We start from the raw sequence: 14,780 nt of genomic DNA on the forward strand, positions 1-14,780 counted from the left end.
TTTAGCTTTGTTCTTGCTTAAGTGTTGGAATGTGGTTGATCGGTTATATGGAGCAGCAGAAAACTTGCATGCACAGCTTTTGGAAGTGAGGAGGTTAGCAATAAGTTCTTGGGAACAAGGTATAGGACAGTAGGAATAGGTAACATTAATTGGATTAGTTTTAACTTTCTGCAACAATGACTTGACAGATGCAATTTACCAAATGCTCTACCACTGTCCTATAAACCTTTGATCTTGTGGAGAAATTCGTAACCACTTGGCGATTAATTAAACACCACAGAAGAAGCACTACCCAGAATACTTCTGAGAATGTTAAGTCTGCTAAAGCTTTCAGCTTTACGTTCTGGATTGGCTACATGTGTGCACGGCAAGGAATAATTTGAAGGCACGAGACTGTAGGTGCTGGAATCTGGTGCAACAAACAAGGTGCTGGAGGAACTCGGCGTGTCAGGCAGCATCTGTGGAGGGAAATATACAGTTGATGCTTTGGGGGTTTTTGGAGAACTTGGCATGATAACAGTAAACATGTAACAAGTTGATGGACAAGACCTTGTGACATCAACTTGTTACGTGATACAATTTGATAGAAGGTGCTACAGTTAAGAATGTTTCCTCTGGTTAAGCCACACAACATTTACCTTTGCCATCACTGTTCACTATTCTCATTTAATCGGAGTTCCGGATAGTGAGGAAAGTTGTCAGGTCTTACAGCAGGTTATACATCAGTTGGAAATTTAGGCAGAGGAATGACAGATGGAGTTTAATCCTGACAAGTGTGAGGTGTTGCATTTTGGGAAGTCAATGCAACAGTAAACTGCAGGAACCTTGGGAGCATTGACGTACGTAGGGATCTTGGTGTGTAAGTCATAACTCCCTGAAAGTAGCAGCTTAAGTGGATAGGGTGGTAAAGAAAATGTACTTGCCTTCATCAGTCAGGATGTTGAGTATAAAAGTTGGCAAGTCATATTGCAGCTGCATAAAACCTTGGTTAGGCCACATTTGGAGCATTGTGCATTACAGGAAGGATGTGGAAACTTTGGAGAGGGTGCAGAAGAGGTTCAACAGGATGTTGACCGGATTGGAGTGTATTTGCTATAAGGAGAGGTTGGACAAACTTGGGTTGTTTTCTCTGGAGCATCAGAAGCTAAGGGTAACCTGATAGAAGACTATCTAATTATGCTTCTCATGATTCTATATGGTAGATAGGCAGTGTCTTTTTCCCAGGGTGGAAATGACATATAGTAGAGAGCAAAGGTTTAAGGCGAGAAGGAGAAAATTTAAAAGACGTGCGAGGCAATTTTGTTTTTAGTGGTAGATGCTCAGAATACACTGTTAGTGGAGCTGGTAGAAGCAGACATGATAGCAACATTTAAGAGGCATTTAGACAATGACAGACAGGGAATGGAGGGATATGGACCTTGTGTAGGGACGAGTTTACATTGGCATCATGGTGGATGCAGATGTGGTAGGCTGACGGGCCTATTCCTCTGCTACATTGAGCTATGGAATACTCAATGGGACTGTCCTCTTTGCACTCATGATGCAAAATTGCAATTCAACCATCGAACATGCTAATCTATCACCAGTCAACAAATTAATCCCTGTCGTCTCATTTATTGGCACCCAGTGCCATGCAGTCTTTGAAAAGGTTGAATTCAACATTTTCACATCACTTTTAGTTAGCTGCTTCAGTTTTGCGGCTTTTTTTTTGAAGATTAATCATAAATCTGAACAGACTTTACACTTCTGAAGCCACTTCTTTGACCTGAACGTTGGCTAAAGAAGCCATATTTTGGATGTAATACCTGTGGAATGTAAGCAGCAGCCTGGACTAATTGAACAGAATGATCTGTTTCAGTTCTGTAAATTCTACCGATATACCTAATCTGTTTATTTCTCCTACGCTTTGACATCGTATGTACATTACCTAAAACCAGAATGTATCATATTCACACTAACGTTTCAACTCCTTATTAAGTTCACCAGGGGGCATGTCTGAGCAGTTTTCCAGGATACCCTAGAAAAAGCAAGTAGTACAACTAGCAGCAAAAAAATCTCTATAGATCTGATGTTTCAGAAGACATAGTAAGTGGTATTGGTTTATTATTGTCACTTGTGCTGAGGTACAGTGAAAAACTTGTCTTGCATACTGATTGTACAGGTCAATTCATCACAGTGCAGTTACATTGGGTTAGTACAGAGTGCATTGAGGTAGTACAGGTAAAAACAATAACAGTACAAAGTGTCACTGCTACAGAGTGCAATAAGGTGCAAGGTCACAACAAGGTATATCGTCAGGTCAGTCCATCTCATTGTATAAGGGATGAGCAAAATCATTTTAGTGACGAGTAAAATTTCCAGCTATTATTCTGTTTTCTAAACTTTAATAGCAGCAGTAACAAGACAGTTACAAAGAACAATGAAAATTAAGATTTTTGGTTTAATCAGTAACAAAACCCGGAGACCAACTAAGAATCTGGGTGATAACGTCAGCCATTGATCTTGTAAAAGGAACAACATCCTAAATTTAATTCCCTTCTGTAATTATAATAGTTCTCAGATATTTGGCTGAGAAAATGTGTAGAGCATAGCTCTACACAGGTGTACCTGGATGGCACTGTGGTGCAGCCTCAGAGCTCCAGTGACCCGGGTTCAATCCTGACTTCCAGTGCTGTCTATGTGGAGTTTGCACGTTATCCCTGTGACTGTTGGTTTGTTCCAGGTGCTCTGGTTTCCTCCCACATCCCAAAAATAGTTTGGTTAATTGGTCGTTCAGTAGGTTAAATGCCCACTGTATATTGCCTCTAATTTGAGGGTGAGTGGTAGAACTTGGAGGGAGTTGGTGGGAATGAGGGAAGAATAAAATGGGGTTAATGTAGCATTAGTGCAAATAGGGGCTTATGAAATCCATGCACCAAAGGACCTGTTTCCAAGCTGTATAACTATGATCCAATGACGTACCAATAACAAAACAGAAGTATTCATGAGTGATATTTGAAGAGGAATGCCTCAATGTTCTGTGTGTAACAACAATTAGAGGCTGGTAGTGCACAATGGCTGCTCTGTAGATGTTGTCCTGCAGGCTTATGCTTTTAAAAAAATGAATGCTGCAAAATTAGTGAACCACCATTTTGTGTACCACAAAATCTAACTTCCAACATGAAACGTAGCAGGAGTTTGTATTGCAGCACATTACCCTATTTCCTCTATTTCCTATTTGAACATTTGCTTGGGCTATTGCAAACGTCGGTTTTGTGCAATACTTGTGGCATCTACACAGGTTTGGTTCCTCCCTGTTTCAAGTTTAACTCTTGTTGCACAATGATCTGTAGTGTTCTTTGCAATCTAAACTTGTATATGGCTTTCAACTGAGACTGATGTCCATGTATAACTTTATAATGATTTCTGTAAAAGTAAAATTGAAGAAGAGGAACTGAAGTGTACATCTTATTTCTTTTAAGAAAGTTTTTCCAGTGTTTTATATATAATTTCTTATCCTCTCAAATCATTCAGCTGGGATACAATTTAAGTAGACAATCATTTATTTCCCCACACCAATTCATACCCTTCAATTTTGTAGTGTTCGTTAAGTCGACAACATAATCTATTTAGGGCATAACTGAGGCATTTAACAGATTTTACTTTCAATTTTCCTCAACTGGACCCTTCCCTTTTCACCCTCAACTCTAATTCCTATAGCTACCTTGTCAATGCTTACATTCCTACACCGACTTAAATAATTTATTGCATTCTCCAAGTTTCAGTCTCTGTCACATTTCTTCTGATGATGTCTTTCTTTTTCAGCAGTCGAGCATTCCCTTCTACCACAGTTGTCAGGGCCCTTGACTATGGGCATCCAATTTCCCAAAATTCTGCTCTTGCCCTTCCTTTCACTACCAGGGCCATGTTAGCATTCATTTTCAATGGGCCATTTCTTCCATCTATGGCATGAGTCATGTAAGACCGGAATATAACAACTGTGGCTTCAGAGGTTTTCAATCAAAAAGCAAATTTATATCTATGTACCATTTTCAATGATCTGAGGATGACTTGGTCCTTTACATTCGATGAAGCACTCTTGTGACATGTAAATTGCACACAGCTCTCTCACTCTCGCGCACACACACACGGGCACACATATCAATATTGGCATTGATCAGATTATTCTACTTTCTGATGAGGTTGATTGAGAGAGAAACATTGGCTTGACCAGGACACTGGAGATAGTTCTCCTGCTCTTCAAATGCTCTTGAAAATAGTGTCATGAGATATTTCATGTCCATTTGAGAAAGTGGACAGAATTTTGGAAGGTATCTCCAGTAGTGCAGCACGCCCTCAGCAATAAACTAGATCATCAGCATAGACTATTGTGTGTTTAATGTCCCGCTTGTAGGACATGAACCCCACAATTTTCTGATTTAAGGGCTACAAACTGATACCGATTTGCCATTGTATCTTAACCTTCCTATACTGAGATCAATACAAGTCAACTCACTATTTTTGACCATATGCATTGTTTGGTGAACCAAAAGCACAATCGCTACCTACCAGCTCTAAATTCTTCTGCTTTTCTTATTACCTGCTTTTTGTCCTAAGATTTGCACATGAGCACTATCAAGAATTGAATGGACTTATTGGCCTGTTTCTTTGCTGTCTGTTTGTATGTAATTTCTCATTGCACCTACTTTTGGTTGCCAGAATTATTTAATGGTGTTTCCTAGTTAGTATGGGCTGTAAGTATCCAGTGAATAGAAGCAGTCTCAGTAAACGTGTATTTGTGCATGTCCATTTCTCTGGTCAATTACTGGGGGAGGGGAGCTGATTGCTCTCTACCCTTGCACACAGTTCTTTTGAGTGTGTTAATTAGGAGCTCTTCACTCCAACATACACTCTGACTCTTTACGAGAACAGGTTCTGCATTCTTTGCATCCAGAATCTTACACTGAAGAACAGCCATAGACAAAGAGGTTTCATTAGTGAGTGGATAGAGATAATGGAGGAAATTACTGTCTGAAACCTTGGCCACCTGCTACACTGCAACTTTCTGTGGATGTGAAAGTGACTATGGTTCTTAACCATTGTGGCAAAGAGTCAGCTCATGGCCACATGACCTCTACTATCAACCTGGATACAATACTAGCATATATGAAGCAGGCATGTAACCCTAATACATATTAACCAATTTAAAAGTTATTGTCTCTTAATTCCAGACTTTTAATTAAAATCACACTGAATCAAGCTGAAGTCCTTGTGTTTGTGGTTTATTGGAATAGCTCATTTAACATGTAAAAATGTTGACTTTACTCTTTCTGACAGACATTGTTTGGTTTCCAGATATCATGCATGGTAGTTAAAAAGATTCAAGAATCTTGTTTCAAATAAAAGCCAGAACAAAACAGATTGATATAGTTTATGATGGATCCAGATTCCAAGTGGATTGGTTTAATTCTGAACAGAGATATTAGTTAAATATAGCTGCTGGAGAACACCTTTGACTTTAACCATGTTTTTAAGAAATGCCTCCTTTTTATAGCTTTCCCAATTTAAGTTCTAGTAATTTGAGAAATCTGAAGGTCGGTAGTAATAGTGATCTTTATAACAAGAGCTTTGTCATGAAAACCTATCTCATTCACTGATGGCCTTAAAGGAAGGAAATCTGCTATTCCCAACTATGATCTACAGGTAGCTCCAGGTCCACCAACATGGTTGACTCTTAATTGCTTCTTCAGTTCTGGAAAAATTATGGATGGACATTAAATATCAGCATTGGCAGTAACATACAGACTCCATTAACAAATAAATAAGAATAGGTTGCAAGATATGCAGGCATGTTTCATCTTTGCTTTCAGAGTTTTGCTAATCCATTATCTTGACTAATCACAGTATTAGCTAATTTTAAGTAGCCAACAACAATTGGAGAAATAAATTGTCCATTTCTGATCTTTTGTTGACCATATCTTAAATGATTGTGTTGGGCTACATAGAAAATAGTCCCATTGGGACTCGTCTGCACTCATGTGAGGGTGCTGCGGAGATATGAAATGGTCACTACTCTGTTGTGTGCTCTAGCATAACATGCCATCTTAATGCATCGTGGATAGAAAGGAAATAAAATGCATGAATCATTCTGAATTATTTTGTGTAATCATTGCTGAGTTACAAAATGTCAGCAATTCTTGAAGTCTGCTGGAGAGGAAAAAAAAGTAAATTCAACTGATTCAGAAGCAACCCTGTTGTAATGATTGTGACAGATAAATTTCATTGTCGGTATGAGGGACATGAAGTTTTATTTTGACTGATTTTAAACTCAATACCCACAAACTGCAGTCTGGAGCATTTTTCAAACAGTAGAGTTTTAATTGTTCCTCTGATCATTGTAATGTTTAACCAATGCCTTTCCATTGAATGTATTGACTATTTAATGTAAATGTGAAGACTGTCAGCAACCTTCATTAAAGTTATCAAACATATAATACAGTAATATAAAAATTAGATATTAGCTTTATTGGTTTACAGAATTTTAAAACAAACACAGATTTCAAACGAGAATTAAGCTTTAAAGTTTCTGCTGTTAGCTACTGAGCTTGAAGTCAATCTGAAATGTCAATGATAAGTGGGGTCACAAATTCGGAGTGCCTCATTCCCAGAGAAAATGCAGGGACACCAGGTTTATTGATGGTCACTTTTTCAGGACTGTGTGCTCCAGGTCCTGGCTTCTGGGTATAATAAGTGGGCAAATCATGTCGACCCAGCATTGAGTAAGCTGGCTGTTTGGGTAGGTAAACATTAGGGTCAGTGCGATTGTACCTGCCAGGCCCTGGGGTTCTGGAGAGATCGTCTCTTCTCGTTCTCCCAGTAACTGAAAAACTAGCACTGGAGGGCTTGGTAGGAACCTTTGGCCCCATTAGCGATGGAAGCGTGTAGCTATTAGGAGCAGGCACTGTGTCCAACTTGCGGTACCTAGTTCGTGATCCCATTGAGTAAGCTGGTGATCTGTGTTCGTTGAGGTGGGGCGTATTTTCTGGATTATATGCACCTGGTCCAGGTGTTCCTGGCATCTGGGAAAAATCTAAATAATCCAAAAATTTCAAATTAACCAGGGGATGTGACTATAAAAGTAAGGGCTATATTTTAGATTGAAATATTTCCGTTCCTTTTTTTTGCCTTTCATTTTTTTTCTTGTTAAGAGATGTTTCTTGTTCAGAGACATCTAACCAAGGGCTCTTGCTGCCTGGGTCCTTTAATTAGGGAACCATTCTTGATGCATAGAATAAGATAGTGAATGGAAACTGGGTATTTGACTGAAGAGAGATGAGCTCACTCCTGTTCTCATCCAACCTCCATGCCTTTCGCTTGGTGATACCATTACTGCCTCTGAGCTGGGAAGTGTAGGGTTTGAGTGCTGATCCAGACAATCCCAGTAGGTGGAGCTTGGAGGCTCAGCTCTGAATCCTGATTTGTATGAAGAGAGGGTATTTTCTTCTGGAGGATGTATGTGAATGGACTCTCCCCACTTTATGGGTTGTGGGAACTCGGTAAACTGGTGAAGGTTACAGCCTTCACATCTTAGTCTTTTAGACCATTAATTTGCTCGAGAATCATAGAGTCATACTCATACAGCACGGAAACAGGCCCTTTGGCCCAACTCATCCATGCCGACTATGATAAGATACAGGAAGTCCCCAACTTATGAACACCTGACTTATGAATGCCCGTATATACGAACCGACCTTCGTGGTCTTAACAACCTTCGGTTCGTAAGCAGGCCTGGCCCCCGATCCTACCACGGCAGCGGTACACCTTCTTTGGCCTAACCCAGGGCCAAGTGCGCATGCGCGGACACTGTTCCGAGTTACATACAAAATCGGGTTACGAACAGTCTCAAAGACGGAACTCATTCGTAACCCGGGGACTTCCTGTATTTATTTATTTATTAGTCACGTGTACATCGAAACACACAGTGAAATGCATCCTTCTGCATTGCTGAGAATGTGCTGGGAGGCAGCCTGCAAGTGTCGCCACTCTTCCGGCACCAACATAGCATGCCCACAGCTTCCTAACCCCTACGTCTTTGGAGTGTGGGAGGAAACCCACACGGGGAGAACGTACAAACTCCTTACAGACAGCGGTGGGAATTGAATCCGGGTCGCTGATGCTGTAATAGCGTTATGCTAACCTCTACACTACCATGCCACCAAGTGAGCTAGTCCCATCTGTCTGCATTTGGCCCATAACCCTCTAAACCTCTCCTATCCACGTACTTATCTAGATGGCTTTTAAACATTGCTAATGTGCCCACCTCAATCACTACTTCTGGCAGCTCACTCCAAATATGCACCACCCTTTGTGTGAGGCTGCTGCCCCTGATGTCCCTTTTAAATCCTTTTTCTGATTCGTACTATTTCCTAAGAGAAGACTCTAGGAGCAGGAATAAGGCACTCGGTCCTTTGCACCTGCTGCACGATTTAATAAGACAATCATTAATTGGACTGTGACCACAGCTCCGGATTCCTGTCTCCTTCTATTAACCTTTACCCTCTTGCTTATTCCCCTCTACCTTAACAACATTCGGAGACTCTGTTTCCAATACTCCTTTCAAAGAGAATTCCAAAGACTCATGAGCCTCTGAGGGAAAAAAAATCTGCCTCATGTCTGTATTAAGTGAGCCACTGCAACTTTCCATCATACTTCCATCAGGTTGCCACGCAGGTCGATAGGGTTGTTAAGAAGGCGTATGGTGTGTTGGCCTTCATTAGTCGGTGTACTGAGTTCAAGATCCACGAGGTAATGTTGCAGCTCTATAGAACTCTAGTTAGACCACTTGGAGTATTGTGTTCAGTTCTGGTCACCTCATTATAGGAAGGATGTGGAAACTTTAGAGAGGATGCAGAGGAGATTTACCAGGATGATGCCTGGATCGGAGAGCATGTCTTATGAAGATAGGTTGAGTGAGCTAGGGCTTTTCTCTTTGGAGAGAAGGAGGATGAGAGGTGACTTGATAGAGGTGCACAAGATGATAAGAGGCGTAGATCGAGTGGACAGTCAGAGACTTTTTCCCAGGGCAACAATGGCTAACACGAGGGGGCATAATTTTAAGGTGATTGGAGGAAGGTATAAGGGGGATGTCAGGGTAAGTTTTTTTACACAGACGGTGGTGGGTGCGTGGAACGCACTGCCGGCAGAGGTTGTGGGGGCAGGTACATTAGGGACATTTAAGAGACTCTTAGATAGACACATGAATGATAGAGAAATGGGGAGCTATGTGGGAGGGAAGGGTTAAATGGATCTTAGAGCAGGATAAAATGTTGGCACAACATTGTGAGCTGAAGGGCCCATACTGTGCTGTAATGTTCTATACTGATGGAAGTTCTTGAAATGTGCAGGCAGATGTTACATAGAACATAGAACAATATAGCACAGGAACAGGCCCTTCAGCCCACAATATTGTGCCAAACTAACTAAATTAATGACACCTAATCCCTTCTGCCTGCACATGGACCATATCCCTCCATTCTCTGCATATTCATGTGCCTATCTCTTAAACACCTCTGTTGTATCTGCCTCCACCACCACCCCGGCAGCACCTTCCAGGTACCCACCACTCTCTGTGTAAAAAAACTTACTCCGCACATCCCCTTTGAACTTTCCCCCTCTCACCTTAAATGCATGCCTTCTATATTATAAATTTCAACCCTGGGAAAAAGATACCAGCTGTCTACTCTATCTATGCCTCTCATAATTTTATGAACTTCTATCAGGTCTCCCCTCGGCCTCCGCCACTTGAGAGAAAACAACCCAAGTTTGTCCAACCTCTCCTTATAGCACATGCCCTCTAGTCCAGGCAGCATCCTGGTAAACCTCTTCTACACCCTCTCCAAAGCTTCAACATCCTTCCTATAATGGGGTGACCAGAACTGAATGCAATACTCCAGGTGCGGCCTAACCAGAGTTTTATAAAGCTGCAACATAACTTCCTGACTCTTGAACTCAGTGCCTCGACTAATAAAGGCAAGCACGCCATATGCCTTGTTTACCACCCTATCAACTTGTGCAGCCACTTTCAGGGATCTATTGACTTAGACCCCAAGATATCTCTGTACTTCAACATTGTTAAGGGTACTGCCATTAACTGTGTACTGTCCCTTGACATTTGATCTCCCAAAGTGCAACATCTCACACTTGCCTGAATTAAACTCCATCTACCATTTCTCCACCCAAATCTGCAACTGATCTACATCCCACTATATCCATTGGCAACCTCTACTCTAGCCACAACACTATCAATCTTTGTGTCATCTGCAAGGATGTGTTCTCCCAGGAATGTGGGTGGGTGGAAGCCTTGTTATTATATCAGAGACTTCTGGCAGAAGATTTGGAGGTGATAATGAGCAAAACATGCAGCATGCAAGAACTTGACATTGATCTGCCCAAACAACAGGCAAAGGCACTTTTATCTCTATTTAAACTAACTTCACAAATGGGCATTCATGTGATTTTTGAAGGAGTGAGCTCTGTTCAACTCTCAGCTCTGCAATTAGTAACTCCACCAATGTGTTTTACCAAAGTATGGGACTCCAAAGAAGTTTGTGTGCTTGTTTTTTTTTTGCCTACATTTATATCTAATTCGTGAGTTTTTCTTTAACTTTGCCAGTTTGGAAACATACTAAAAATAAATAAATGTTGTGTAAAACCCCAAATAGAGTGTAGAGTAACAATGGGAAATTCTTTACCGGAGATTTTATTTGAAACTTTCCAGAGCTTTAAACTGTTAAATTACAAATTTACTCACCACAGGTTTTCACTCGACCTGACATGGAGTATGATGGAGTTCCATTTCTGCCGAAGCGAGTGATCTTGGGATCAATATGGTACCGAGGTCCTGGACTGCAGTTGTTGTAATACACTGACAAGAACAAAAGCAGGATCACTTTAGAGGATTTTTTTCAGCCAACTTGAATTTGAGCTTGATCCTCTCCCCATTTCCTTTTACATTTTCTGTATTTGTTGCCACTTAGAGCCATAGAGAGATACAGCACGGAAATAGGCCATTCAGCCCATCAAGTCCATGTGACCATCCATCACCCATTTACACTTATCCTACATAAATCCCATTTTTTATTCTCCCCACATTACCATCAACTCCCCCTAGTTTCTACCACTCACATACACACTAAGGACAATTTACAGCAGCTACCAACCCTCATGTCTTTATGATATGGGAGGAAACCTGGAGCCCTCAGGGGAAACCCATGCGGTCACTGGTAGGAAGTACAAACTCTACACAGACAGCAGCAGAGATCTCTGATGCTGTGATACTTGCTGGGTCTGCATGTAGATTGAGCTAATTTTGACACCAAAAAATTACACAACTTCATGGATAAAAGTTAACCTGGAAACTCTAGAGATTTTATGGTATGATTTTACAGAAATTATTGTTCAAATTTCCTGGAAGTAATTCTGATGACACCATCTGCTTTCACCTTCAGTACATGGTGAAACTGACTGCAGCCTAAAGATTTCCATGCCTGTACAGTTTAACATGAAGTTCCTGTCAATGATTCACTCTTTCTCCACAGACCACAGTATTTACAGCCAACCCAGAAGAATTTTGTGAAATCACTTGAATGGAGGTGATGCAAGTTATCTATAAACTAATCTTGCCTGAACTTTTAAAGCTTTGTTCATACCTTATAATGATACGAAAGGAGGAAATTCAGCCCTTCAATTCCATGCTGGTTCCCAGGGGAACAATTTCATCACTTCCTTTCTCTTTCTCCTCACTTCCTCTACTTCTACAACCTATTCTCTCTCATACATACCCATCAACCCTTTTGATTCTGTTTGCATCAACCTACACTAGGGCGTAATTTACCAATTAACCTTTCAGCACATCTGTTGGATATGAGAGGAAACTGGAGCACAACAGAGGAATCCGATGTTGTCACAGAGAGAGCACGCAAATTCCGCATGGAGACCACCCGGGGTCAGGATCGAACCCGGGTCCCTGGAGCTGTGAGGCAGCGGCACCAACCATGAGGTGTGGCATGAGGTGAAACAACTTTTAAAGCGTCATAAGCCACGATTACTGCTTAACGACCTTTCTGATTCACAAACAATGAGTTAAGCAAGCAAACATGGTTAATGGTTGAACTATTTAAAAAATATTTTGGGAACATATCACACAGTTCTATATTTTAAAATAAATTGGTATATGAATAATAGATTCTGTACTTTCTTATTACACATTCAACCAATGTACTCCCTCAGTAAAAGTAATTCCTTTTGGACTGGAGACACAAGAGACTGCAAATGCAGGAATCTGGATCAAAAAATAAACTGCTGGAGGAACTCAGTGGGTCGAACAGCATCTGTGAAGGCAAAAGGATGGTGGACGTCTTAGGCTGAGACTGATGCAGACTGAAAGGGGAAGTCCGCAGTGATCTCTAGGTCCCGACAGGAAGCTTTTTCCAAGGACTACAGAGAGCATCATTGTTTTGCCATTGAGCACAAATTCTCAGTCCAGCTGTAGGAACTACTGTCTGGAAAAGTTATATATTTCTGCATCCAAGATTGTATAAACTTCCTTTAAAATAAGCAAAGATTAATATCAATCATTAACATAAATTTACCAGGTTTCATTTAAATACTTTTCAAAAGACTGGAATGCATTGGTTAAATGTTTAATAAGGAAGTACAGAATCTACTATTCATATCCCAATTTATTTTTAAATATCATCAAAGGAACTGTGTGATATGTTATAGAGTCATAGAGTCATACAGCACCAAAAATAGGCCCTTCGGCCCAATTCATCCACGCTGACCAAGTTGCCTACCTGAGGTAGTCCCATTTGACTGCATTTGGCCCATATCACTCTAAGCCCTTTCCTATCTGTTTGCCTGTTTAAATTCCTTTTAAATGTTACAATTGTTCCCGCCTCTACCACATCTTCAAAATTGTTCCCAAAATATTTTTAAAATGTTTCAAACGTTAACCATGTTTGCTTGTTTAATTCATTGAAAAGAGTTTATTGGACATTCGCTTACCGTAATCAGGATCATCCCATGTGAGCGCATTGTTATCTGGTGGTCTTGCGTGCACTGCCTAGGTGATAAGGTTTTAAGATACTGAAGGCAAATATCTGAAGTCCATTAAGCAGCTAACAATATAGCAAGAATTGCACTTCTTCTGTCTGTTGTCTGCTCAGTAACTGCAATTTTGGGAATAATTTCTAGCAATCATTAGCTGCCAGACAATGTATAACCAAACAATAAAGTCAAATCAAAACTATCGCTCAAAAATTTTAAGTGGTAGATTATTGGTGATAGGGTTTCCATGTTAATAATTTTAGCAAGCAACGGCCAAGTATTACTACATTCCTCTTCATAGGACGTTATTGACTTATTTTATTAAAAACTCTTTGCTTTGTCACACTTCTATTGTCTTTGCAATAATCACTTACATGCACTGCTGTGTTTTCTCCCAAAAGTGTAAGCTGGATTCATGTGCTTGGTAAGATCATGGCCCACAAACCCAATGGCAGGGGGTAGTCCATATCGTCCTGGTCCAGGCCCTTTATAAAATCGGAGAATAAATACTGTCTTTACGATGATTGCAGAGAAGACAACTCTTAAATCAAATGAACACAGTTGTAGCAAAAGGGCCTTCGAGTAACCGACCAATAAGCAGGGCTCTCCAACCTGACGGCATGAACATTGAATTCTCAAAGTTCCAGTAACTGCTCCCTCTCTGTCCCTTTTCCCCCTTGTTCTTTTCTCCCTCCTCCTGATCCAACTGTCCACCATCACCCTGTCTCTTTCCCCTCCCCCCCCGTCTCTTCCTCTGCATCTGCCCGTCACCCACACACACTCCTCCCACCGGTTCTCCTCCCCACCTCCCGCCCTGCATTCCAGGCTCCACCTTCCTCTCCGATCAGATTCCATCAACTTCGGCCCGTTGTCACCTCCTCCTGTCACCTCCCAGCTTCCGACATCATTCCCGCTATCCCCCCCCTCCCTCATCTGTCTATCACCTCCCTTACCTGGATCCACCTATCACCTGCCAGCTCTTGCTCCACCTTTTTATACCGGCTATCTCCCCTCTTTCTTTCAGGTCCAGATGAAGGGTCTCGACCCGAAACGTCAACTGTCCATTTCCCCCCACAGATGCTGCCTGACCCGCTGAGTTCCTCCAGCGCTTTGTGTGTTGTTCTTACTAAGTAAGCTGTGTGGTCCGCCGTTGATCAACAGTGGTGGATAGCTGGATGGTGTGTGGTGAGGGTGAAAACAAAAGGAAGATAAAATTGCAAGATTTTAAATGGAGGTCGTTGTCATGAAGTTACCAATCAATGTATATATGCACAGTAAATGTTCCTCTCGAACTTCTGCAGATGTGCAATAGAAAGAACAGCTTCTTTCCCACTACTTTCAACCTTCAGAAGCAATCACCTCTGTCACATGCCCTTTCCCAGTGGTGCTGTCACGTTCTCGGACTCTCAGTTCTACCTTGCTCAGTTGTCACTTTAGCATTTCTTTCTGCACTATTTCACATTGCACTACCATCTCTGCACCATTCTGTTGCTTGTCACTGTGTTTATTATTACCACATATACTGTTTATTCTGTGAGCTTCGTGTGAGCAGGGAATCTTCTTGCACCCTGGTGTACATGACAATAAACTAATCTGAATCTGATTCAAATAAAATTGTCTAATGGTCATTGTTTCTTTTGTATCTTGATTTGGAAAGTAGTGTGGACTAGTGGATGGTTTCACAGTTGACTGAC

At 41.2% G+C, this 14,780-nt stretch overlaps 1 protein-coding gene across 1 annotated transcript; it reads right to left on the reverse strand.

Moving 5' to 3' along the window:
* Positions 1 to 6,483: 6,483 nt before the first annotated feature.
* On the reverse strand, positions 6,484 to 13,567 carry odf3l2b (outer dense fiber of sperm tails 3-like 2b). The gene is made up of 3 exons (XM_052037664.1): positions 13,461 to 13,567; positions 10,790 to 10,903; positions 6,484 to 7,069 (listed from the first exon to the last, which is right to left on the reverse strand). The coding sequence occupies exons 1-3, from the start codon at positions 13,501 to 13,503 to the stop codon at positions 6,591 to 6,593; spliced, it is 636 nt and encodes a 211-aa protein (XP_051893624.1). The 5' UTR covers positions 13,504 to 13,567; the 3' UTR covers positions 6,484 to 6,590.
* Between the last annotated feature and the right edge of the window lie 1,213 nt (positions 13,568 to 14,780).

The sequence above is a fragment of the Pristis pectinata genome, chromosome 24, assembly GCF_009764475.1.
Source record: "Pristis pectinata isolate sPriPec2 chromosome 24, sPriPec2.1.pri, whole genome shotgun sequence".
NCBI lineage: Eukaryota > Metazoa > Chordata > Chondrichthyes > Rhinopristiformes > Pristidae > Pristis > Pristis pectinata.